General features: G+C 37.5%; 1 protein-coding gene across 1 annotated transcript; it reads left to right on the top strand.

Annotated features, from left to right (window-relative positions):
• The first annotated feature begins 7,592 nt into the window (after nucleotides 1-7,592).
• Nucleotides 7,593-9,251, top strand: TMEM229A (transmembrane protein 229A). The gene has a single exon (XM_049771067.1). It carries the CDS (start codon nucleotides 7,774-7,776, stop codon nucleotides 8,932-8,934), a length of 1,161 nt encoding a protein of 386 aa, XP_049627024.1. The 5' UTR covers nucleotides 7,593-7,773; the 3' UTR covers nucleotides 8,935-9,251.
• Nucleotides 9,252-27,445: the final 18,194 nt, after the last annotated feature.

Genomic DNA, 27,445 nt, shown 5'->3' with positions numbered 1-27,445 from the left:
TGTTCACTTTGCTATTTGGCCATCTTTATTCTTTTAAATTATAGTTCCATTATTTCCTCAAAATAACTTTTTATTCTGTGAAGATCTCCCCTAGAGAAATAAAATTTTCCATTTTTATTCAATACTTTTTGAAAACCTAACCTCAAAACTTTCACTCTGCTGCTTTTGACAATCCAAAACCATTAAATCACAATCCTTAGACATTTTAAATCAAGACCTCGTATTAAATCTCTCATCACAAGAGACTTCAAAACTACATAACTAGTCCAATGTTAAATCTTTCCTTCCTAAGATTCTATTAAAAGTTTCTAAAGTAGAGAACTTCCTTGTTTTGGTAGTAATAAACTTCGTTTTGCCTTAATCACAGGTTATTTTGATGGTATTTTAAAGAACAAACGACTGCAAACCTTTGAATGAATGTCTATTTTAGTTTGAAGATTAAATGTAAGAAAAGTGTGTGGGTGTTTTATATGACTTGATATATAATAAATATTTTTATATATACTGCACTATAACTTCTTTTGCCATTTATTGATTTTCCTGTCATTACATTTATGTCTTGCACGATTAAATTTCATTTAAGCTTTTTGCTTAATGCTATATTCTACATGAACTTATCTAATTTTCTTCTGGAGTACAGTATAAATCTCTGGGATTCCCACTTGAAAAAATGACAGCTTTGAACCTAAGGCAGATTCAGTAAAGATGATCATCACCCTTAGGGTGACCCTTCTCTGAATGTTGAAATCTCTACTGTAACCAGTTTGCACCTGATGCAAGTGGTGGCATCATTATAGCCAGATGACAATGAGAAACCACTAAAAGGGATAATGTTTCACCCCTACATGTAGAATATTTGCATACCCTGAGACCAATGAAGTCTTTACTTTGGAAAGAAAAACAATGTCTGAAAATATTCTTGAGATTAGAAAGATGGTACAGGATTAAGCCTTCATGTGATTCATTGATTTGAAGCTTGATTCAAACCCTGGCATCTAATCTCATGAGCACCACCAAGGTCACACCTGAGCACAGAGCCAGAAATAATCCCTGAGCACCCACCATTCAGTGTGGAACATCCTAGCCAAAATATAAGCAACAATAAAATAAAACAATTTAAAAGCAGTTTTGAATAAAAGAGCCCTAAACTAAGGAATCCAAACTGTTATTATTATATTACAGTTTCCCATTTTTTCATTGAAATAATCCCTTATGTTCATATCTTTCTAAAGTTCTCAAAGTTTCTGAATTTGGGACTAGAGCAATAGTACAGCAGATATTACTTTTACCTTGTACTTAGTTGACCTGGGTTTAATCCTTGTCACCTAATATAGACCACTGAGCACTGCCAAAAAAGATCTGGAGTAAGTCCTGGAAACTGCTGGGTATGACCCCCCCAAAGAAACAAAATTTCTGGATTTATATGTACAGATGTTTGTAGTAGCTAAAACTGGTGCTGAAATGCTTCTAAATATTTTATGGATAGAGATCATATGTAATATTTGTTAATTATAAAATCATCGTGAATTGTAATAGAGTCAAGGTGTGAGAGCAGCAAGAGCAGCTATAGGTGGTGGTCAGAGTTTGGACTTAAAAAGCTCCACTTTAAATCGAGCTGAGGTATGTGGTGAATCCAGCAGCAGGTTGTGGATAGAGTTTGAGCCAAAAAAATCACCAATTTTGAATCTAGCTGAGGTATGTAAGACCAGAAAAAGCAGGGCTGCTCTTGCTCACTCCACAGCCACACATTTCTTCCAGTCAAGGAGCTGCATCACAATACATTAAAAACAGTACTGCAAAATAAAGGTCAGAATGGAAAAACTGCAGAATCTCACAATACGTTGTGACTGAAGATGTTAGTTCCGGAAACCCAATCAACACTAGCCACCTACATAACCTCTTTAATCAGAACATTAGAGAGGAAATGTTAAGCATTTTCAAAAAACTCAAAGAAACCATGGAACTGACTGACAGCTCAGTGTCAAAAAAGAAAAGATAGAGGTTGAGAGAGAGAGAGAGAGGAGAGGAGAGAGAGAGAGGAGAGAGAGAGGAGAGAGAGAGGAGAGAGAGGAGAGAGAGAGAAGAGAGAGAGAGAGAGAGAGAGAGAGAGAGAGAGGAGAGAGAGAGAGAGAGAGAGGAGAGAGAGAGGAGAGAGAGAGAGAGAGAGAGAGAGAGAGAGAATGTTTACCCCAGAGGTAGGCAGGAGAGAGTGGGTGGGACGGAAGAGGGAATCAGGCAGGATGAAAGAGAAACTGTTGACATTGGTGGTCAGAAATGCACACATGTGAAGATTGTTTTACATTGTATGATTCTAACTCAGTCAGGAACAAATTTATCTGTGAGTGAAAAAATAAAACTATTGTAAACCACCTTGTAACCACAGTGTTTCAATAAACAATAAAATAAAATTATCATGAATGTAGGAGCTAAAGTAATAGTACTATGGCTCTTGCCTTACACATGGCTATTCCAGGTTCAATACCTGGCACTTTACATGGTTCCATATATACTTACAGTATTAATCGCTTTATGTACAGCAAGGAGTAAGCCCTGAACATTACCAGGTATAATCCCACAAGAAAAATAATATCATTAATTGCTAAAGTCATAATTAATTTTTTAAATTAAAAGAGAAAAATTTTGTATGCATTTAAAGTATGCATTTAAAATAAAGGAACGATTGCAAAGATAGCACTTGCTTTGCATATAGATAACCCAGGTTTGATTCATAGAGCACCGACCTACCAGGAGTGGTCCCTTAGTACAGTGCCAGAAGTAAATTCTGATCATTACTGTGCTCTCCCCCAGCAAAAATAAAAATAAAATAAAATAAAATGAAACAGAGAGGGCCCGGAGAGATAGCACAGCGGCTTTTGCCTTGCAAGCAGCCAATCCAGGACCAAAGGTGGTTGGTTCGAATCCCAGTGTCCCATATTGTCCCCGTGCCTGCCAGGAGCTATTTCTGAGCACACAGCCAGGAGTAACCCCTGAGAACCGCCGGGTGAGACCCAAAAACCAAAAACAAAAACAAAAAAAAAAAAAAAAAGAAACAGAGAATATTGTGAATGTGAGACAGAATAGTTGACCATTCTCATTTTTAAAAATGAAACAATAAATGAAAATAATTAAAAGTAGTTAATTTCACCATAACATTTCTTGAATGCTGTCTTGTGCATTTTTAAAGATTTTTATGGACTAGAAAGATTAATACAAGGATGAATGCATTTGCCTTGCATGCAGCCAACCCCAGTTTCAAATCCCTAGCCAATCAAGAATCACCACTAGGAGTGATGCTTGAGCACAGTCAGAAGTAAGCCCTAATATAGCTGAATGTGGGACAAAAATTGAGATATTTTTACCTTTCTTTCCATCTTAAGTTGATACCACTCACATTCTGTGGTGATATATTTAAGGAGACTAACTAAAATTATAAAGGAGTTAAGTTGAAATAATAAATAGCTACATTTTCTATTTATTTTATCATCAGTTTTTTATATTTTGTATCACATGCTCTAAGAAAAAGAGAAACTAGACTCAAAACAATCTCAGAAAATAATGTAGTGGTCTAACTCAATTGGCAGAGAACTGCATTCATGACAGTGATAAGAGTATTTATTATTAACTTGGGGTCATAGAGATAGTACAGAAGTTAAGGCTCTTGCCCTGGATGCAGTTGAAATACCAGGCATCACAGTAAGTCTTTAAACACTGCCCAGAAATCACTTTTAAGCACAGTCTGTCTTAGATCCTGAGCACTGTCAGGTGCTACACACACACACACACACACACACACACACACACACACACACACACACACACACACACACACACACACACAATTATATGCAAAAAAAATCTAAAAAAATAGCTAAAAAAATATAATTTTATACTCTAATGCCTGTTCAATCAAAATAACAAAGTAACAAATACATTGTTTAATCTTGAACTTCCTAAAATAAAATAGATTGGAGTACATTCAATTAGATCTTTTAATGTTTTCCTTACATCTTTAAGAAAAAATGAAATTAAATGGAAAATCTCTACCCTTGTTTAATTTGCTACTGAAAACAAAGCAAGCTTCATGCTCGAATGACTATTAATACTATAATGACAAACTGCTTTCCTTTGCCTAAATAGTAATTATGGAGAGATAATGTGCTTATTTTGAGTTTCTAATAAATTGGTGTACTTATGATTAGGTGTATTAATGACAATAATAAGTAGCATCTATTAATAATTACCTTATCAAAACTTAATTATACAATTCTTAGAGAGTGTATTTTATAACATTATTTATTTCCTGGGACCACCAGTAATATTGAAATCAGGCCAGTTAATAAAACAATATAGCTTTTAAGTCTTCAAGTGAAAGAGTAGAAAAGCCTCTTATTTTCAATCAAACGCTAAAAATTAAGTTTAATGGGAACAGCATGCCAAAAGCCTATAAGACAAATTTTAGGCCTCTAGCCCCAAGCATTTGGCCAAGTCATCAACACAATGAAAAACCCTTGAAGGAAATTACAAGTGATACTTTAGGGAACATAAGTGATTAAAAAAAAAAAAAAGCAGTCTTATTTTTAATAAAAAAAAAAAAAAAAGGAGTTTGACCAGAAGAGCACACCAAACACAGCAGTCCCTTACATCAGAACAAGACCCTAGTCTCAAAATTCTATGAAGGCTGAATATGATGAGGAAACAGCAGTTGATATGTTTGAAGCCAGCATGGGGTTGGTTCATAGTGACCAAGAAATAATGACATCTCCAAAACACTGAGTGAAGTGGTAGTGCTGATGAAGATGCTGCAGTATGTTATCTAGAAAAGATAGCTACTGGATTATGAATGAAGGTGATCTTCTAACAGATTTCCAAAACAGGCCAAAGGCCCTTGTATTGGAAGGAGAGGCAATTAGGAATTCCACTGCTACAGAGAAATGCTTGTTTTCCAATTTGTAAAGGACAGACTGATTGATCTTGTTAGAGGAAAGAGTGACTTTTAAGTTGAAATCATTGCTCATTTGTCATTTAGAAAATCCTCTATCCCTGAAGGAATATGCTCACTCTACTGTGACTGTGCTCTGTAAATAAAATAAAGAATTAAAAAAGAAATGAAATAGAGGCTGAATGATAGAACATCTGTTTACATCATGGCTCACTGAATATTTAAGCCCTCTGCTCAGATTTAATGCTCCCAAAATATTATGCTCATTCAAACAGATGAATGACCCAGTGACCTAAGAGCTCTATTGGAGAAGTACCAGCGATTTATGCTAGTTGTCATGCCTGCTAATACAACATTCATTCTGCTGCTGTCCATGGGTCATGAAATCTTTTTTCTACTCTTATTACTTAAAAAAATAAATTTGAAACGGTTATAACTGCTATAGAGAGGGATTATTTTATAGATCTGGGAAAATACAATAAAAACTTCCTGGTAGAAAATTTTCTTCCAAATAGAATTTATAAGATATCAACATTAGCACAAATTTGAAAAAAGTGATTCCAATCCTTGAGGGGAAAGGATACTGAGCGGATCCAAACCTTCAAAAGGAAGGAATTGCAGACGTGGTGGAACTAGCTGCAAAAAGATGTGGAATCTACCAAATATGCTGAGCTGCTCGAGATGAAATGTGCTGTTGAGAAATTGCTTCTTAGGGATCAGTGTGAGGTAGATCTATTCCTGATAAAGATGATGTAATTGTCAATGTAATTATTGAAGTGACAACACAAGATGAAGAACATTAGGTAAACTTGGTTGATCAAAATAAGGCGGGACTTCAATTATTAAAGAAGTTCTCTGTAGTTAGAATGTTGTCAAACAACATCATAGGTTTCAGAGGAAACTTACTCTGAACAGAGAAAACAACTTATGGAGTAAACTTCTTCATTTCTTTTTTTTTTTTTTTTCATTTAAAATAACTCTCCCCAATCTATCCTTTAGCTGCCACTGCTATCCTGATCAGTCACCATCATCCAAAGCAAGACCCTCAATCAGCAAAAAGATGACTGACTCAGGCACTTGAGTATGTGCCTTTTCTATGGCCTCAAGTTTAATGAGGTCTGGACTTGCTGTTTCTGTCTTGGCTTGAGACCATCTACCGACAGACTTCTGATCCTTATTACTAACAAGATTTAAAAGATAAATAACTCTAGTCGTTGCCCTTATACTGATGTTATCAGCTTGGTAATTTTGCTTCTTATCATAGCCTTATTTCCCTCATTTATATAATTCACAGATAACTTAACACCACAAGTTGTAACATAAGGGTTTGAAATATGTGAGAAGAGAGAGTAGGGAGGTGGATGCCGTTAAAAAAATAAAAGTAGAAATTGTGTCATAATATTTCTTCAGAAGAAGCGAAAGCCTTCCAAACAGTGGAACATCTGATCTCTCCACAGACTAGAACTGTTACCTAGTTTTTTTCCAGAGACTAATTGTTTTGTTTATTTTTTTTTCCTTTTTACATGTGTGGCAGGAGGGGAAGATATAAAATAATATTATAATTGACTTCTAAAATGTTTACTCAGTCTAAAACCTGATTGGAAATTGGAGGCGGGAAGAAGGGCCTAGCACACCAAAATTCTAAATTCTCCCCACCAGGGGGAACAGCAACAAAAAGTCTGCCCTCCATTTCACTTTTTCTGGGACGACCTAGTTCTGCCTGCAGCACTAGGGCGTGCCATGAGTAATCAAAGCAAAAGGTTACTATATTCCCTTGTCCATGAAACAATCACCGTAGCCACAGCAATAGCCCCACCTGACCTCAAAGTATCTCATCATTTTGGGGTGACTCGAGTTACCGATGCAAGGAAGGCAAAGCTACGGGGTAAGGGCTGTGACACCTGAAAAAGTGTCCCCAGGCTTGGACAGCCACCTGGCATCAGTAAAGTACGATCAGGCAGGCAGGGAGAAAGGCGAGTGCAATGACTGGAGTTCATTCTCCGTGCCTGGAACTCTAAGAGCATTAAAAATACAACACCCACAGTTTGCTCTCTGGTCTGTGACACCGGCCAAGACGTCGCCGGGATCTGGTTCCCGCGAACCCCGCCAGCATCAGGTCACACCTGTTAGGTGTTACCCCACTCCGCGCCTCCACCCCACTGCACGAAAGCCTTTTGCAACACCGCCGCCTGCCAAAGGGGGTGCAGAGCCTGAAAAGGGAACCAGCGAGGCAGGGCCCAGCCTTCTCCAGCGAAGCCCCGCAGGACCGAGCTTGCAGGCTAGGATCCGCCGAAGGGGCGCCTCGCAGGAGGGAGAGAGATCGGGTGCAGGCGCAGAGGGGCATGGGCAGGGCCGGGGGAAGCCGGGGCGTCGCTGCTCGCGTTACGAGGCCGGAGCCTGGAGCAGGGGCGGCCCCGGCCCGGCTGAACAGCGGCGCGGGCCATGGGGCTGGCACCGGTGTCGCTCTGGTTTCTCGCAGCCCCGGTGCCACCACCGCCCCTCGCTGGGCCGCGGCGCCGGCTAGGCCGCGCGGGGTGAGCTTTGGAGCCGGCGGGCGGCATCTCACCGACGAGCGGAGCTGCGGAGAGCGCATCGGGGCCCCGACGCGGGGACCCGGCGACTCCAGCGGCCCTCAGCGGCCCCCACTATCCCAGCGCCCGCCGCCACTCCCGGGCCGCTGCCCAGACTCGACTTCCCCCACGCCCCCTGGGGGCTGGCCCGGGCCGAGAGGCTGCGCGGGGGTTCGGGGCGCTCAGCCCCGCACTTTGGCGCAGCAGCCCGCGGTGGCGACGGAGACGCGCAGCAGCGGCGCGCAGCGGGCGCCTTGGAGGCCCATGGCTAGCCGCTTGGGGGCGGCGGCTCGTGGCAGCGGCTCAGCTCGGGGTCCCGGGGTCCCCGGAGAAGGCAGAGGAGACCCAGCCTCCTCCTGGAAGCCCGAGGAGCCGCTGTCCGCTGCTGAAGCTGCCGCGCTGCCCGCCTGGATGCGCCTCTACTTCTACGGCATGCACGGCATCACCCTGGACGTCTTGGTGTCGTCGCTGCGACGCTTTGCTCGCAGCCCCGACCTGCGGATGCTGGGCTTCTCGTCGCCCTACCGCTGCCTCCTGCACTCGCTCACCCACTTCGCCCTGGAGAAAGTCTACCTGCAGCGGCGCCTCTGCCCCAGCGCCTTTCTCTTCAATTTCCTCCTGTATCCCTCAGCCCACGTGGGGCTGCAGACCCTGGCGAGTCAGGCGCTGCTGCTGTTGAGCTTGGGGGGCCGGCCGGGGGGCGCGGGGGCCCTGGACCTGGCGGTGCAGTATGTGCTGGCGCTATACCACGGCCAAGTGTTCCTTAAGCGCTTCCTGTGCTTGCAGTACCAGGGGCGGCGGCGGCAGCAGCAGCAAGAACAGCAGCAACAGTTTCAGCAGCAGCAACAATTTCAGCAGCAGCAGCAGCAGCAGCTGCAGCAGCCTAGGAAGCGGGGAGGCAGCGTCTCGGCCTCTGTAGTGGCCCGTGGCCCCCCGCAGTCAGAACCCCGACCCCTCGGGCACCGAGAAGGGATGGGAGCCCCCAGCCAGGGGTTGCCAGATGTGCTGCGATTTCTTTTCTTCGGCATGCACGGTTTTCTGGATGAGATCTTCTTCACTTTCTTCTTTAACGTGCTGGGGCAGGGCGACGGGTCATCCAGTGGCCACACTTCACTCTGGTCCTTCTTAATGTACGGGAGCTGCAGTTTCGTGGTGGAAAAACTGTACTTCCACCTCCACTACAGTTCGAGGCTGGGGACCTGGAAGCGATTGCCCATCTATGTGATCTTCATCTACACGTGGGAGTTTTCCTGGGGTCTGGGCTTCCGAACTTGCGGTGCTTGTTCCTGGGATTATTCTCACTACCCGCTCAATTTCATGGGCCTCATCACCCTGATGTATCTACCAGGCTGGATATTTCTGAGTGTCTACCAGGACCTGCTTTCCAACGTGCTGTGGAGTGTACAGTACGTGCCATCCAACTAACTAATCACAACCAACACAAGTCCTGGAATCTCACGAATGCCTAAGAGTTATTTTTTACACCTTTTAAGCGTAGTGGGGTTTTTTTTTAATCTTTTAATTTTAATACGTTTTACTAAGCTCTTTCAACTTTAGTCAACATTTTAGTTTTCTGACTTTTTTTTCTTTTTCTATTTGGAACCTATACATAATACAATACTTAGAAAACATTACTTGGAATATAACTCCAAGTACTTGATTTGTAAAAACATCCCACCCAAACAGCAAAACCATTGTACCTTAATATAAGAACGCTGTTATATTCGTTTATTTGGGGGGAAATTGGGTCATAGGAGCTAATCTCTTATGTTTTTAAAATCTCTTTTAGTTTTTTTCTTCTCATTTTACTTTCCTTTTTATGGTTTGTGTGTGTGTTTTAGACAAAAAAGTTTATTCAGAGATATTTTTCTACAACATTAAGCAAAATTGTCAGATTTGGCTTTTACATTCTTTTCAATCTCATTTTATTTTGATTCCTTGACAAAGTTACCAGTGACTGACCAAATCCAGTGTCTTGTACTCTTGAAACTACAGTTAATAGTTTAAAAGTGCCTCCGTCTAGCATACAAGTGAAAACAAATGTGAAAACACATCCTATGAATAGATTTTAAAGAAGAATATTTTCTAGAATCTCAGGCAGATTTCAATTCGAAGCGTGTTAACATTGATCAGTTTTATGTTTTTATGGCTGTAAACTCTTCGTTACTGTCCAATAATATAAAATGTTTACCTGACATGTCCAAGAGGCAGTCAAAATTATACCATCCTCAGTAGTGTTCTAACCTTAAGGACCCTTTCTACATATATCATGGAAAGTTGAAACAGTTTCTTGGAATAAAATGAACCTGAAACATCACATTATTTGCATTAAACCTAATCGTTTACTATTAATACAGATGTGTTTTCACCATACTTCTGTCATGCTTCACTTGTAGACTTTTTCTGTTTGTTTATGCGTCCACAGAATCTGGGGGGGGGGTAACTATAACATCGAGAAGCACTGAGAGCTTGGTGACTTATTAGTGTTTGGAAGCTCCAGCGTTTAATGAGGTGGTGTGAACCATTTTAAGAAATGTGTCTAATGAAATGATAATGTACTGAAGATTTTATTTTTAATGTATTTAGAAAAGACAAATCTAGTTGAGTATGACTCAGCCAAGGATGACTAATGAGTTTTATGAGTTTTCATTACAAAAATAATTAGGAAAACATACTGTGTGTGAATGAATAGTTTCCTATTCAAATTATTAGCTTTTCTGTGTTATAACAAGTTTTCAGAAGTTGTTTATTTCTGTAAGTATAAGGAAGTATATATTTAGATTTAATCAATACTCAAAGAATCAGATATTATTTTAATGCATTATCTAAGGTTATAAACTGAGTTGAGTAATGCTTTACAATCAACCTGTGAATTGGATATAATCAAGTAGATTATTTTATCCAAAGCTGAATAGGTACCTTTAAAAGTAACTTAAGTGTTTACAGAAAGACTTTCCTAAGAAAAGTATTACTTTATGAGACTCATAAAAATATTTAGATGACCCCAAAGTGAAATAAAAACAAAGGAAGCAGATACTAATATAAAGTTGAAGCTAAGAAAAAATACATATTTGTAAGCGTTGGTGAGCTAGTATAGCTGCCTTGTATGTAGCTAACCCAGTTCTATTCCCAAAGCCTGATGTGGTCCCCTAACATCTCCAGGAGTGATATCAGAGCACAAAACTAGGTGTAAGCCCTAAGTATTCAAGGCATGACAAAAAAATTATGTGTGTGAGTACTAATAAAACTAAGTTTTGTTTTTTGTTTATTTGTTTTGCTTTTGTGTTGCTTTGTTTTGCTTTTGGGTTACTACATTCACCAGTGCTCAAGACTTATTCTTGACTCTGAGCTCAGAGTTCACTTCTGGCAGATTCTAGGGACCATATCTGAGATGCAAGGGTTTGAACCCAGATCACCATGTAAAAGACAAGCACCATACCAACTCCACAATTGCTCCTGGACCTGAATCTAACTTTATATGGTGTCACTCTGCACCATAACATTGCTACAAACATGAAAAAAATCCATGACTTGAAATATGACAAATGCCCATTATATTTGTCCTTAACATTGTTACTTCCTCTCTGCTTACCTACTTAACAACATTTTCAGGGCCAAATATTTGCCAGAAAGTATGATGAACTAGTCCTGTCAGGCTCAGGGGACCATATGGGATCCCCAGGATTAAAGCCTGGTTGGCCTCTTGCAAGGCAAAGCCCTACCCACTGTGCGATCACTCAGGCCCCCTAGATTTTTGCTTGTTTTGTTTATAATGTTAACCCTAAGCAAAACAAAAATCTAGGTTTTCATTCATGCAATTCATTAAAGAAATAGTTATCAAGTACTTATTATTTGTTTGGCAAATATCTAAACTCTGCAAATGTAAGAGTACAAACCAAATCTTTGTCTATGAAATTCTACACTAAGTGTAGTTGGCTTCTCTTTTTTAATTTTCATAAGATTATACTTATTTATTTACACGGATGAAGCAATTGTTGTATTTTCCTCAAGCCTGTCTCTGGAATAGCAACCCATTATCCCGAAAACAAAAGCCCATTTACCAGTTCCTTCACTTGCTCTACAAAGAGATTTTTCAGAACTATTTAGGAAGTGATTATTCTCAGTTTCTTGCTTTGGTGCTTCTTATTCTATTTATGTTTGGGAAGTAATATTTTGCTGAAAATTTGGATCTTTAAAGAACAAGCAGGAAAAGGAAATGATCATTACTTCAAGCTATCTTATCAAGTACTTATCAAGTACTCAGTAGGTCAAACATTAAAATGATAGGTAACATAATAGTCAATATATAAGTGGGACATATGTCTTTCAAAAACTCTCTATTTTATATATATATATATATATATATACACACATAGTATTTATAACAATAAATACATGCTCATATTCATCTTTATCTTAAATGAATATATTTTAAGTAGTTATTATATATAATCTTAAATATATGACCATATGTATATTAAAGTATTAATTCATATATGCTTTAACTATATTTTATCTTAGATATGTAAACACACAGACACATATTTAAATAAACTTTTAACTATCTTCCTTTCCTAGATGCAGACAAAGATCTGGAATCCCAAAGGAATTAACAGCCCAAATAACACTGAGTATTTAGACTTGGATTAAGTACATTAGACTCTAGGGTCTGGTTTTAACAGCAAGTCTGTTGTGCATCTGTTACTGACCACAATGTTTGCAATCTTTCATAACTTTATAATTTAAAGTGTAATTTCCTTTCTCTATTACAGACTTAAACTTATCTGTATAAAAGTCAGATAGAAGTTGCAACAGTCACTGTTTCATGTTGCCTTTTATTTAATGGCAAATACAAAGAAGCTAGTGACAGAATGTACAACTGACAATCAGTCTAGTTAGAATCCCTAGACAATATTTTTTACATGTAAGTGGTGCTCTGAAATACAGTTTAGCATTTAAAGTAAAATAACCATGTCTATAAAATTAAAACTGCAAACTATATCATAAACTAAAAAAATTAAATATCTTTTTACTTTTTATTTAATATAATATTCAGAAAAATTAACATAAATCAAATTTATATTATACAAAATTAGTAATCTTAAAAATTAAAATTAAGTTTTTAATTTATTATGTATTTTTATTTTGTTTTGTTTTGGGGCCACACCCTGTGTCACTCAGGGGTTACTTCTGGCTATGTGATCAGAAATCACTCCTGGCTTGGCTTGGGGACAACGCCTGGGATCAAACTGAGGCCTGTCCTGGATTAGCCACATGAATGGCAAATGCCCACCACTGAGCTATTGCTCTGGCCCCAATTTGTAATGAGTTTTATTAAGTACTTTGGAGTCTAAGGGATTTCTTATTTTAAAAAGATGAAAAAAAATGAACAGTATCATTTTTGCTTTATATTTAATAGCACTGAAATTTCTTATTAAAGTGCTCTGTTTCATTTAGGTTCTGAATCCAAAAAGAGAGATCTTTCACTTTTTAATGTTGACAGATCATTCAAAAATTTCTATACAAAAACTCCCATAAAGTTTTTAACCTGTTTCAATATTTCAGACTTTCCATGACTCTATGTACTTTACATTATAAATTTATTATAAATACTTGCCATTACATGTTTCAATTATGCAAAACACATCTTAGGTAAATTATGACCCATACTTCGTTGTTTAACAAAAGGTCTAAATGGTTATGTTGTTCATTTTAGTAAAACAGAAAGGAGATCTATTGTTTCTAAATGGTCACTGTTAGCATTATAGCACTTATTATGTTTTAGAAGAATATAAAGAATTTTGATAGATGTCTTTGGGTCTTTTTATACTTCCAAAACACATTTTAAAAAAATCAATATGCTTTCAATGAAAGTTAACTCATGGCACAGACTTGGAGTGATAAGTCATTGTGTTGTGATATATGAAAGCATTTAATAAAAATCAATTTTACTTATATTAAAAGACATTGCATACTATTTAGCTTTTTAATTAATCTTAAATATGTTACCTACATTATGTTTCCTAACAGTTTAATGGAACAATGTGCCTTTACTGAGGAAAAGCAAAAAAACAAAAACAAAAAACACTTCACCTCCTTCCAAAAACACATGCCTTAGTTGAAGCTATATGGAATGGTATCATAAGGATGGTTCTGTTATATCTTCATGTTTTGTTTGCTTTTATTTTGTGCTTGTGATTTTCCTTGGTACCAGAGAAACCAGCAAGAATAATTGTGTGTATCTCTGTTCAACAATTTGGGCCGGAGAGATAGCACAGTGGTATGGTACTTGCCTTGCACGTGGCCAACCCAGGATGGACTTGGTTTGATTTCTGGCAATTCATATGTTCCCCTGAGCCTGCCAGAAGAGATTTCTGAGTGCAGGGCCATGAATAACCCCTGAATGCTGCCGAGTGTGGCCCTAAAACCAAACACCAAAAACAGAAAATAAAAAGAAAACTAAAAACTTTACAACTTTACTGGAGTAAGAAAAATCAAATGTTCAAATAAATCAATAAATGTAATATTATCCAATATTTGATCCCAGGAAAAACTTCTATTATTCCTTAATATTCCTGACTACTAATTTATCAGTTCAGTCTGTATTATTTAAGACAATAATATTGTGTTTCACACAAAGATAAAGGGAAACTGTCAACAACCAATCTGATAAATCTAATGTTTATTAATAAAACAAAATGGGTTTCCAAAGCTTTCAGGTGCCAATTCATTGCAAAGACATATTTGTCTTTTGTTTTTAATCACACATTGTATCATGCAGGGTCTATTCCCATCTCAATACTTGAGTGTCACTCAAGGGATCACTTGGTGCCTGGCATGGAATGCATACCTACTACATAAAAACAAAAAGCTCCAGTATATTGAACTCGCTGTTGAAAATAACAATAATATATTTTTAAAGAAACTTTATTTAAAAAAATAAGATTTGGGGCCAGAGTGGTGGCACAAGCAGTAGAGTGTTTGCCTTCAACGTGTTAACCTAGGATGGACCACGGTTGGATCCTCTGGTGCCCCATATGGTTCCCCAAGCCAGGAGCTATTTCTGAGTACATAGCCAGGAGTAACCCCTGAGAGTCACCGGTGTGCCCTCCCCCAAGAAAAGTAAAAAAAAATAAGATTTTGTTCTTTTGCTGATGCTTATTATCTACTTAATGCTTATTTCAAATGATTTATCATGCACTAAGTCTAAGTAGTAGGGCTTTGAAAGCTTTGATAGCATATATCTATAAAGTATAGGGTAAAATAGCTGTAACTCTGTTTTAGTCTTTGTAACCACAATTAGGTTAAACTTGAGTAAATATTTTCCTATGCATGGATGTACATGGAATCTATTATGCTGAGTGAAATAAGTCAGAGAGAGAAAAACGCAGAATGGTCTCACTCATCTATGGGTTTTAAGAAAAATGAAAGACATTCTTGCAATAATAATTTTCAGACACAAAAGAGAGAAGGGCTGGAAGTTGAAGCTCACCACAAACAGGGATGAGTTTAGTTAGAGAAATAATTACATTTTGAACTGTCCTAATAATGAGAATGTATGAGGGAAATAGAAAGCCTGTCTAGAGTACAGGCGGGGGTTGGGTGGGGAGGAGGAAGATTTGGGAGATTGGTGATGGGAATGTTGCACTGGTGATGGGTGGTGTTCTTTACATGACTGAAACCCAAACACAATCATGTATGTAATCAAGGTGTTTAAATAAAAAAAATATATATATATATGAAAGAAAATGTAGGGAAAGTTCATGACTACTTACAGAATATTTAGTAAGGTCATTTCTTGTTAGTTCCCCCTGACAGTTTTAAATAACTGTATTATGATAGAATTTGAGAGATCATAGTTAATAGCTAGTTAGGAATAATAAAGTATGCCATTTCTACTCTTCAATAGGTATTGTATCCTAGGGTAATATTAAGAAAAGAACTATATTACTTTGAATGGCATAATAAAAACACATATTATATACAAGAAACTTAATTTTATTTATATTTATTATGAAAATTAAGGTAGACTCAGGGACTTTCAGAACTTTATTTGAAAGTAATTTTAGGGAAATAAGATACTGAGTGCTACATGCATACATTTTATATCAGTATTGTTATTATTGGTAACACTTAGAAGCAAAGCCTAAAATAAATGTGTTCTTGTATATATCTTAAAAATATCTTTGTCTGAATATTTTTATAAGTAAGAAAGGACAAGAGAAATGCATAAAAATTATTCCCTGGCATGTCTGAAATAAAGCACTCGGTTTCCAAGTAGTTTAAGAAATATAAGACTTGAATAATATTTTCTGTTATACTAATTTATAATTATATTTTTATCAAACAAAATAAAAATAAAAGAATAATAAATGGAAGATTCAGTATAAGGAATAGTGTTCAATAGGCCCAAAGGGTCATTTTGCTATACAAAAACAGTTCAGATTTATAAATTTATAAATTTTCCTAAGGTATCATAGCATAAGAAATCTAAATTAAGCACCCAAAAGTTAGATAGGATATTCTATATTTTGCTGAATACCAAAACATGAACTTTATTGGCTTATATTTATTCAGTGAAATATCTGAGATTAAATTTTGTACAATATTTTTATTGGGCATGCCATTTCATGTGAAAGTTCATACAATGCAAAAGAAAACTGTTGACTATTAAAGTCTAAATCATAGAATTTTAGATCTTAAGAAAATAACATGGTTACATGGTTCAACACTGAATCAATAAAATAATTTTCTCTAGATCAGAAGTCCCTTATATTAATCATCTTATCAAACCCCTTAAAAATTTATTCACCCTCCTGCCTCCATTAAGAGACAAACCAAAAATACTACCAATCACAATTAAGGTTACTGCCAACTCTCAGGATCTTTTTCAGTGCACTCTGCACACAGAGAGGCAATACTTTCCACTATGGGGAACACACTGCCTGAGACCATCTTTGACAAGTATTCATCCAAATTGTCCTACATACTTCCATGAGAGACAATGCAGCACTTCCAAACATTTCAAGTCAAACCCACTTTCTTGTTCTTTGAAAATTCTTAACAATTCCACATTTGTAACTTTCTTTAGTTTTTTAAGACTTTTTTAGACATGGGCCATCATGGAACCACAGGTCAGAGAAAAGTATCTCAGTGTCTACATTGTTTTACTCCAGGAAAAATATTTATGAACTTCCCGTAGTATAATGTAGGGTATGCAATAGTAAAACTATTACATATAGTTTGGTCTGGAGAATGTATTTCTGCACCTGAGGAACATTGTAATTGGTAACTTTTATTGCCATCTTCGTCCTAACTATTGTAATTGAGCTTTTGTTTGTAAAACTAACCTAATTTTCTCTGTTATAAATGCCCATTAAATAAATGACCCTATATATGCATTTATACATTCATATGAAAATGCCCTTTTTGCTTCAACTTATGACTTCAACTTAACTCAAAATGAGTTAAAATATTGAAAAACAGAAAAGTTACAATTAAATGTACTTTGCATTTCTTTTATTCCTCTATATCCTGTCCTCTTCACTGGGTAGTAGATACAATATCATTCTCTGTTTTCTTTTTTGCAGGGGAGGTTGGGTCACATCCAGTGATCTCATAAAATACTCCTGCTATGCGCTCAGAAATCACTCCTGGATTGGGGGACCATATAGGATGTCTGGGATCAAACCCAGGTCTGTTGTGGGTCAGCAATGTGCAAGACAAATGCCCTACTGCTGCACTATCACAACAGCCCCTTATACTCTGTTTTCTAAAAATTGATAAATGTGATCCTTGAACAGGTGCTCAAATTTTTTGTTGATTACTGTATCTGAATTCACATAATAGACACCAATTCAATAGTGGAGGCATTAGGAATACTGTTAGGTAGCATCATGTGACTTTAACAGGACTTTAATTCATGAACTATAATTGGACTAACACTGCAAAATGGTAGATAAGAATGTGTAACTTCCTTTTTTTTGGGGGGGGGGGTCACACCTGGCAGTGCTCAGGGATTACTCCTGGCTCTAAGTTCAGAAGTGGCTCCTGGCAGGCTCGGGGGACCATATGGGATGCCGGGATTCGAACCACCGTCCTTCTGCATGAAAGGTAAACTCCCTACCTCCATGCTATCTCTCCGGCCCCAACTTCTTTTTAAAAAATTATTATAATACTATGATACTAAGTTGTTCATAATATAATTTTTAAAGGCATTACATATTTAAACACGAATCCAATCTTTCTGTGTGACTTTTTTCCCACCAGTGTCTCAGTTTCCTACTCAACGCCCTAGCCTGTCTCCATGCAGGGAGAATTAAATTTACTTTATATTGTTTCTTACAACACAAAGGCAAATAGAATTATCAAAGCTTAGACCAGTAAGGGCCAATTTGATATAATTATTATATCTCTCAAGACTGTTATTAAAGTCATTGTCAGAGGATTTACAAGGCTGTGGTTGGTTCTATATGAGCTTTCTTTCTGTTACTCTTTAGGCTCGGCTCACTAAAATGGTGATATTCTATATATAACTCTACCATCAGACTTGCTGTGTTCCTACTAGGCTAATACTAATATAAAATTTTGAGGAATCACATGGCCTGAACATGTGGCTGAACATCCCAGGATATATAGACTGGAACAAATTTGGTGAGTTTAAAGTTTGATACAGTTAAATTGTGTAGCTGGACCTTTTTTTTTTTTTCTTGTCAGAGGGTGTCATGGTTTTAACAGTGTTTTGTTGTCTGTTGTTTTTGTTTTAGTTTTTGTTTTTTGATTTTGCCAAAAAGGGAAGTCTGCTCACACCTATTCTGAGAAGGCCCCAGAGTTTTCATAATGAGCCAGATTACTGGAAAAGAGTCTGGGTCTGTCAATTTTTTGGAGCTCAATAGAGAAGCTGGACCATTTTACTTTTCTTTTTAATATAGATTATTTTATTTAAAGACCATTGACATCATTGACATCATTGACATAGTTAATCATAATACCGTTGTTTCTATGTAAGTGGGAGTGAAATTATTCTTTAAAAGGGAAAAAAAGAAAGGAAAGAAGCTGAAAGAAAAATAAAGAGTTGAACAATAAGGAAATTTCTGAAAATTATTGTATCTCGCAATGAGGTCAATTAAGTCATTGTCAACTCTGTTGCTAGTTTATTATTCTATTATATCTTTTGTTTATATGGCTACAATACACATTGGCATCTAGATTGGCATATTCCTACTGGAATGACAGTAATAAAAAATATATTGGGAAGCCTTGTAGCCTGCTGGTCCAGGAAGTCCAAGCACTACTGCTGATACTACATTTCTATGGTGCATATTTTTGGCTTCTGGGGCTTCCAGAATATGAGAAGGTGGAAAAGAGGGTGCCCACACTTACTCCCCAAAAATAAGTCCTGGTGATGTCAGTCCAAATACCAGTATACATGGAGTTTTGGTCATATTGGTGTCTCTACAGAGTGACATAAATGATTGGTGAAGCAGCGGTTGTGGGTCATGGGTTCAGCAGGTGTGGCTTTTGGCATGACACACCCTGCTTCCTTCCCAGAGATTTTTCTATTTTGAACTGCATCACTTGTGTAACCATAAGTTTTTTGTTTTTTTTTTATTTTTTTGCTTTTTGGGCCACACCAGGTGACACTCAAGGGTTACTCCTGGCTATGTGCTCAGAAATTGCTCCTGGCTTGGTCCTAGGTCAGCGCGTGCAAGGCAGACAGACGCCTTACCACTTGTGCCACCGCTCTGACACCAGCTATAACTTTTAACCACTTGATTTATTTCTAGAAAGAGTTGGTCTTTAGCGCTGGCTGAATGCAGTCATGGTGACTGTGTTTGTGCCGAGGCTGTCTTTCTGCTGGAATGAGGGCAGGTCTAAACTTGTCATTTCATTTTCCTCCATTTTCACTCTGTATCTCTTTGCATTATATACTTTTAGATATTTGTTTAATATTGATATAAATATAAACTGTTTTTAATATATTGTTACTAGGGCTAGGAAGAACAAGTGTGGTCTTAATATTTAAGCCTTTTTGGAGTGGCAAGAATTCTTCTGTTGGCTATACATAGTGTCACCAGTGATTTCCTGTACCATCAAAGCCAGGTGTGTATTAACACTACCAAATAAAAATGGGACAGTCTTTAGCTATCATCGTAAGGATATATGGCTGCTGCAATGTCTGATGAGAATCTATGTGAAATAAGAACACCACAACTGTAACCTGTGTGTCTCAACTAAATAAAAGAGTGCTTGCCTTGGTAAGAACCTGCACAAACCCAATTGAAAGAGTGAAATATCAGTGAGCATGATAGCTGTGTATGCAAATGCCATAAATCTGATTTTCAATCTATGGCAAACACCATAGCTAAAGATGTGCTGATGCCATAGCCACATGTGTGTGCAACCCTGGGAAGCACAGCCACAATATTAACTAGGATTATGAAGAGAAACAGGAAAATACCCAATTTTTAAAATTATGGGGTTATACCTGACATTGGTCTTGGAACCATGCAGTGCTAAATATCAAATCATATCTCTAGCTTGCAAAGCATGCACTCCAGCCCATAGTATATGGGCTGTCTCCCATACATATCTCTCTGTCTCCCAATGAGATTTCCTTTTTTTTTTTTTTTTTTTTTTGGAATACATTCGGTGACTCTCAAGGGTTACTCCTGGCTATGTGCTCATAAATAGCTCCTGGCTTGGGGGACATATAGGACACTGGGGGATCAAACTGCAGTCTGTCCTATGCTAGCGCCTTCAAGGCAGACACCTTACTGCTCTGCACCACTGCTCCAGCCCTGCTATTTCTTTTTATAAGTAAATAAAACATTATTTTCAGAATAAGATTTAAAAATTTTACCTTTTTGTTGGACTAGTTGATGTTTGTATACTATGTATTACAACATTATCTCCACATAAGACCTTATCTGCTCAGTTTTGTGTTTCAAAATTATTTCTAGTCCAAATTGCAAATTCAAGACTTAGAAAAAAACTTATGTTCCACTAACATCAGAAGACAAGAAATAAAGTCTCATCTTGAAAATTGTTAGATTACAGGATGTCCTTCAATCTCAGAGAAGGTCTACTCTCTTTGAGCAAGTCTGGCCTTGAGCTGATTAGTTGAGTTCCACCTACATCTGGAGGAACAATCTATTTCACTTAGTCTATTTGAGAAATATATCTGTACATATATACATATATAATATATAACTATATAAATATATGTATATATTTGTCATATATATAAAACTTATCCCCAAATACTTACCAAAATAACCAGTGATGCTTGATAAAGTATATGGACATCACATGGCCCATGCTTTTAACATATAAAATCAGCTATCATTTAAGTCAAGGTATCTAAAATAAATAACTAAATAAAAATTTAGGAGGGACCAGAGAGATATTACAGTGAGTAGAGTACTTGTCTTACATGTACTGGGCCCAGGTTTGATCTTCAGCACCTTCATAGTTCTCTATGACAGCCAGAAATGATTCCTGAGGGCAGAATCGGGAGTAAGCCCCATGCACTGCTGGGTTTGAACCCTCCAAATTAAGAAGAGTTAAACCATCTATACAACACATATTTATTTGAATACTATGTGTAAAAAGATAATAAGACAAAAGTCAAACTGTAATCTGTGAAGCTAAGGATAAAGATTTGAAAACAAAAGTGTGACTATTTCAGAAAGATGCTCTGAGAAGAAACAACAGAAAAACAACTAAATCTGGAAGTGTGTTGTTGGATCAATGAACATTTCTAGGAAGAAGGTCGAGAATGGTTAAAGTCCTGGTAAAGGTAAGGATGAGAGCACTGAACAACTCAAAATCTATTGAGTCTGATTACGATGGTGTGCTGGTGAAGTGAATGTGAATTAAAGTAAGAGCAGTGGTTCACAGGCAGGATAACAATCTTATGAGCTTATTAGAGGTGGGAACCCTTTCCTACTAGTGAATGGATGTTTACTTATACATAGATGAACATAGAAATTATTATGCTGAGTGAAATTAGCCAGAGGAAAGGGATATACATAGAATAATCTCATTAATTTTCTTCTTTCCTTCCTTGCTTCCTCCTTCTTTCCTTGCTTCCTTTCTTCTTTCTTACCTTCCTTTCTTCCTACCTATTTTCCTTCCTTCATTACATCATTCCTTCCCATTCTTTTCTTTCTTCCTTCCTTGCTTCCTTCCTTTCTTCCTTTCTTCCTCCTTCCTTCCTTGCTTTCTTTCTTCGTTCTTACCTACCTTCCTACCTATTTTTCTTTCTTCCTTCCCATTGTTTTCTTTCCTTGTCTCCTTCTTCCTTGCTTGCTTTCTTCCTTCTTACCTTCCTTCCTTCCTCCTTCCTTCCTACCCTCCCTCCTTCCTTCCTTCCTTCTTTCCTTCCTTCCTTCCTTCCTTCCTTCCTTCCTTCCTTCCTTCCTTCCTTCCTTCCTTCCTTCCTTCCTTCCTTCCTTCCTTTCTTCCTTCCTATTTTCCCATTCCTTTCTTTCCTTCCTTCTTTCAGAAATTATTCCTGCCCGAGCTCAAAAACAACTCCTGATGGTACTTAAGGAACATATAAAATGCCTATGATGAGACCACATTTAGTCGTATGCAAGACAAGCTCCTCACTCCTATACTCTATCTTCAGCCCTAAGCATTATTTTTAGTTAGCAAAATCCAGATGACACTATTGGAGAAGAATTTCCCCCCAAAAATAAATCCTTTAGCTCTATGCTTTTAACTATAATATTATATAAATTACTAATCACTGGTTTGTATTATATTTGTGTAAAAATTCTATTTACTTGCATAATTTTAGCATTTTTAATATTTTATGTAGATTTATGAGTCCTTTCCCATTTGTACATTTCCCCCTCAACTTTTATCTACCTGTTAACAGAAAATTAGCTCTCTGGATAGATCTCATAGCAGACTATGTGTCTCCAAATCTTTCTTGAGAGCTTTAATAGATAACTATACTCAGAGCCAAATCACTTAATTTTATAGATTGCTTTTTAAGATTGGTTAAAAAATATTTAGTCAGTGACATTTGAGTACAAAATCAATGTTCAAGGCATTGAGTAACCACATTTCTATTGTGTTTATAGAACACTGATTTTTACATCAAAAGCAAATACATAATGTTTCTAGATCATCTTATAAATAACTATGCTTTTCAATGTGCTGTTTTATTTTTAGTATCACAAATTAGAAATCATAGATTAGATGATATTTTATTTTCTTAGCAAAATAAAAGTATTTTATAATACATAATATAAAATCTCCTTCAAATCAGGTTATTTAAATATAATTTCAGAAGTAAATAGTAACTTTTTAAGAAACTGCTGTTTATAGTTGAAATGGTTAATGTATTCCTTCAATTAATGTGCAGCACATTGAGAAATATGCTACCTAATATTATCACTCCTCATGTTAGAAATCAACAGCCTTTCGAAAGTACTAAAATAATCTGAGTGAAATATCAACAGAGGGCCCGGAGAGATAGCACAGCGGCGTTTGCCTTGCAAGCAGCCGATCCAGGACCAAAGGTGGTTGGTTGGAATTCCGGTGTCCCATATGGTCCCCCGTGCCTGCCAGGAGCTATTTCTGAGCAGACAGCCAGGAGTAACTCCTGAGCACCGCCAGGTGTGGCCCAAAAACAAAAAAAATAAAAAAAGAAAGAAAGAAAGAAAGAAAGAAAGAAAGAAAGAAAGAAAGAAAGAAAGAAAGAAAGAAAGAAAGAAAGAAAGAAAGAAAGAAAGAAAGAAAGAAAGAAAGAAAGAAAGAAAGAAAGAAAGAAAGAAAGAAAGAAAGAAAGAAAGAAAGAAAGAAAGAAAGAAAGAAAGAAAGAAAGAAAGAAAGAAAGAAAGGAAAGAAAGAAAGAAAGAAAGAAAGAAAGAAAGAAAGAAAGAAAGAAAGAAAGAAAGAAAGAAAGAAAGAAAGAAAAGAAAGAAAGAAAGAAAGAAAGAAAGAAAGAAAGAAAGAAAGAAAGAAAGAAAGAAAGAAAGAAAGAAAGAAAGAAAGAAAGAAAGAAAGAAAGAAAGAAAGAAAAAAAGAAATATCAACAGAAAGGTTAACTTTTGTAGAATAGTTTAAATTAAATATTTTTAAACTTTTTCACTCAGGTATTTTAGGAGAAAAATGTTTATATTGATGTCAGTAAGTTCTACTAGAAGTTAAATTGCTGCCCTATACATTACCTCCCACATCACATGACTGTATTAGCTCTATCTCCCTCTGGATTTGCACTTCATTTTTCTTAAAAGCACATGAAACTTACTAGATTAAAAATTACATCTACTCCTAGGGGTGGGAGAGATAGCAATGGAAGTAAGGCATTTGCCTGCATCCAAAAGGACAGTAGTTTGAATACGGGCATCCCATATGGTCCCCCAAGCCTGTCAGGAGTGATTTTTGAATGTAGAGCCACAAGTAACCTCTGACCCAAAAACAAAAAAAAAATACATCTACTCCTATATTAACACGGTTAACACAATCTCACAAAAGAAAAATTAAGGGATTGAAATTAGTGAATAAAAAAGACCTTTCTTTAAACTTATGTTCTTCCCTTTACTTTCCTTCTCTTCTCTATTTTTGCCATGCTTGGGTAAGATCAGTTATATCTTGCACTCAGGGGTACTGAGGGCTCAAGAAATTTATGACCTTTTTCTCCTAGACCAAAGCAGAATTGACCACAACCAAGGCAATTACCTTATATTTAGTTCTATCTCTCCATTTCACTTTCTTTTTTATACCTGAAAAATAAACCTATATATTAAACCTATAATTGTTTAAAAATAACTTGATACAGAAGTTCTATAGCAAACTCGTCCAATAGAACATTCTTCATTGAGAAATGTTCTATATCCACTTTGTTCAATTAGGTGTTGTTGCCATATTGCTGATGGTATTGGTACCCCAGATGAGTTCTTGATCAACCCCAGGAGGAACAGCTCAGGCTGCGGTGGTAAAGCAGAAAGGAATTGCGCTGAGTTGCAGAACATGACCCACTCCTCCGGGAGGGACTTCAGGGAAAAAGGCTTCTTTATTGTAGGTGAGGGTAGAGTACTTACAGAGAGAACGTACAATAAGATGCATGGGAAGTTAAAACAAACAAAAGTGAAGGTTGTTAATGTCATCAGATGATTAAAAGATGTTTGTGCAAGTGCGATGTTTAGTGGCTACGGAGAACGCAGTGTGCGGGTTCTGTTTTAGGGAGGTTATCTGTGTTGTTCTTATAAGTTCTCACCTCCCCCATTCAGGGGTGGCTTGCAACGGCATACATAAACTTTCAGGGGAGCTCAGCCACCCAGATGTATCCTCAGATTTTCCTCGTGGGGAGAACTGAAATAACCCCCACGGGATTCCTCAAAAGGCCCGCCGTGGATGCCTTTTTCCCCTGTGTGGATGATTGAGGAATTTCCGAAGAGATGTTTGGCATTACATTTTCGGTCATTATTTGGCTATCTCTCCTTTGTAAATTTCAGGCAAAAATTGGCATCAATCTAATTCTTTTTAGAAATCCCAGCACCAAAGATTATTAAGAGAACCCCTTTCTGAAGAATATTTAGCACTAAAATCAAAAGACAATATTTTTTCTCTTATGTCCTTGTAGTCTCGGTGTCTGGTAATCAAGGACATAGCCAGAATGCAGATCTTGGACTATTGACCCTTCTCAGAAAATGGGAACTCACCTTATGGAAGTTGGCCCCTTCCTTGACCTCTGAAACAGGGATCTCAAACTCAATTTACCTGGGGGCCGCAGGAGGCAAAGTTGGGGTAAGGCAGGGTCGCATAAGGGATTTCACAAAAAAAAAAAGTCCTTAAACGTCATTATTAACAGTTTTAATTATTTCTTCTGAACATGAATAGAACATTGAGTGAAGACCATGAACAGTTCTTCTGAACATGACATCTTTTGCCTATTCCTTGCTGCCAGAGACTTGACAGCGCTTCTTCTCACAAATCTGAACCACATTTGGCTTTAGAGAGGAAGCAGTTGAGACCCTCAGTAAGGCTTGAAGATGATCATCATTAAGTCTAGACCTGTATTTGACTTATTGAAGTTCAATGTGGAGAATAACTTTTCACACAAATATGTACTCCCAAAAAGGCACATGGTGCACTTGAACATTTGGGAAAGCTCAGGGAAGCTGGGGGGCAATTCTCTCAAAAATTGGCCATGCATGTCTGCTTTTCCACTAATCTCCCTGAACTTGGCTTTGAGATCAGAGTTGCATTGCAGATCAATGAGCTCCATTTGAAGCACAGGAGGGCAACTTGCACATCAAAAGAAAAGGGGTCCACAAAAATTTGGAAAGTGGCTCTGTGCTTTTTGAAGTCTGCAAATCTGTGATCAAATTCCTTCTCTAGCTTAAAAATAGCATCAACATATTTCTCACCACTGAATGGTATACCTGCATCCACAAGTTCCTTGCATGCTGGGAAATGGAAAAGGTTTGTCTGAGAGAGGTGAGATTTCCATAACACAAGCTTTGTGGAGAATGCTCTCACGTTGTCATAGGCAGCATTGATAAGCTGCCCCGGGCCTTGTAACATCTTGTTTAGGACACTCAGCTTATGTGTGATGTCAACAAGAAAAGCTAAGTCCATGAGCCATTTGTGATCACTCAACTCAGAAACAGCATTCCCATCCTTCTTCATGAAGGCTTTCACTTCTTCTCTCAACTCAAAACATCTTTTCAGGACATTTCCCCTGCTGAGCCAAAGTACCTCAGTGAAATAGAGCACATCTCCATATTCTGACTACATTTCCTCTAAAAAAGCACAAAACCTCCTGTGCTTTAAGCCCCTGGATCTGATTTGGTTGATGCATTTCACAATATATAACAGACATTACATTGTCACACAGCAGGCATTTACTGCAAAGGGCCTGCTGATGGATAATGCAGTGAAGAGCAATGACCTTCTCTACACCCTCCTCTTCCAGTTTTTTTTTTTGAACAAGTGCCACCAGTCCATTTTTTCTCCCAGTCATCAAAGGCACTCCATCAGTTATTATTTCAACAAACCTCTTCCATGGCAAACCTGCATTCTCAATGGCATCATACAGATGCTGAAATATCTTATTAGCAGTGGTCTGGCCATGCATTGGAATTCTTGTGAGCAGCTCCTCTGTCAATTCAAAATTGCAATCAACCCATGGCCATAAATTGTGAGCTGCGCAGTGTCTGTTATATCTGTACCCCCATCAAGAGCAACTGAGTATGCATCAAAACATTTGGCTTTCTCACACAGTTGATGATAAATGTCACTTGACGTGTTAGAAATGTGATCTGCCACAGTGTTGGCAGAAAGGCTGATTTTGCCAAACTGACCTTTCTTTTCCAGACAGCAGCCTGTAACATGCATTTTTTTTTAACAAACTCTCCTTCTGTGAATGGTTTTCCTGTCTTAGCAATCATCTCACTAACCATGTAACTAGCTTCGACTGATACAGCATTCTCTTTGGTTGCTTTCTTGAAGAAATCTTGTTGCCTCATTAGACATGCTTTAAGACTGGCAACCCGCTTGGCTCTCTCATTTCCTTGATATTTTGCACATTCCTCAGCATGTTTAGTTGAAAAATTGCGTTTCAAGTTGTATTCCTTGTGTACTGCAACTTTCTCTGAGCAAATAAGACATGTGGGGATGCCCCTGTGCTCAACAAAGAAATACTGCATCTCCTACTTTTCCTGAAATTGTCTGTGCTCGTCATCAATCTTTCTCTTCACTGCAGGCTTTAATGAAGTCATGATGAAGGTATGACAAAATCTAATTCTGTAATAAACTTCTCTCCCTTCTCTCCCTTAGGCCTCCAATAATGCAAGGGACAGCAGGCTGGAGCAGCGGAGATGATGTCTGTGCTAGGTGCAAAGTATTCGCGATTATTTGCTTACCGTATATTCACAATAAAAAAATCTCATTAGTAAAAAAACAATTTTAAAAA

Source organism: Suncus etruscus, chromosome 1 (assembly GCF_024139225.1).
Source record: "Suncus etruscus isolate mSunEtr1 chromosome 1, mSunEtr1.pri.cur, whole genome shotgun sequence".
Classification (NCBI taxonomy): Eukaryota; Metazoa; Chordata; class Mammalia; order Eulipotyphla; family Soricidae; genus Suncus; species Suncus etruscus.
Note: the sequence above shows the minus strand (reverse complement) of the source record. Positions and strands in the feature narration are given on the sequence as shown.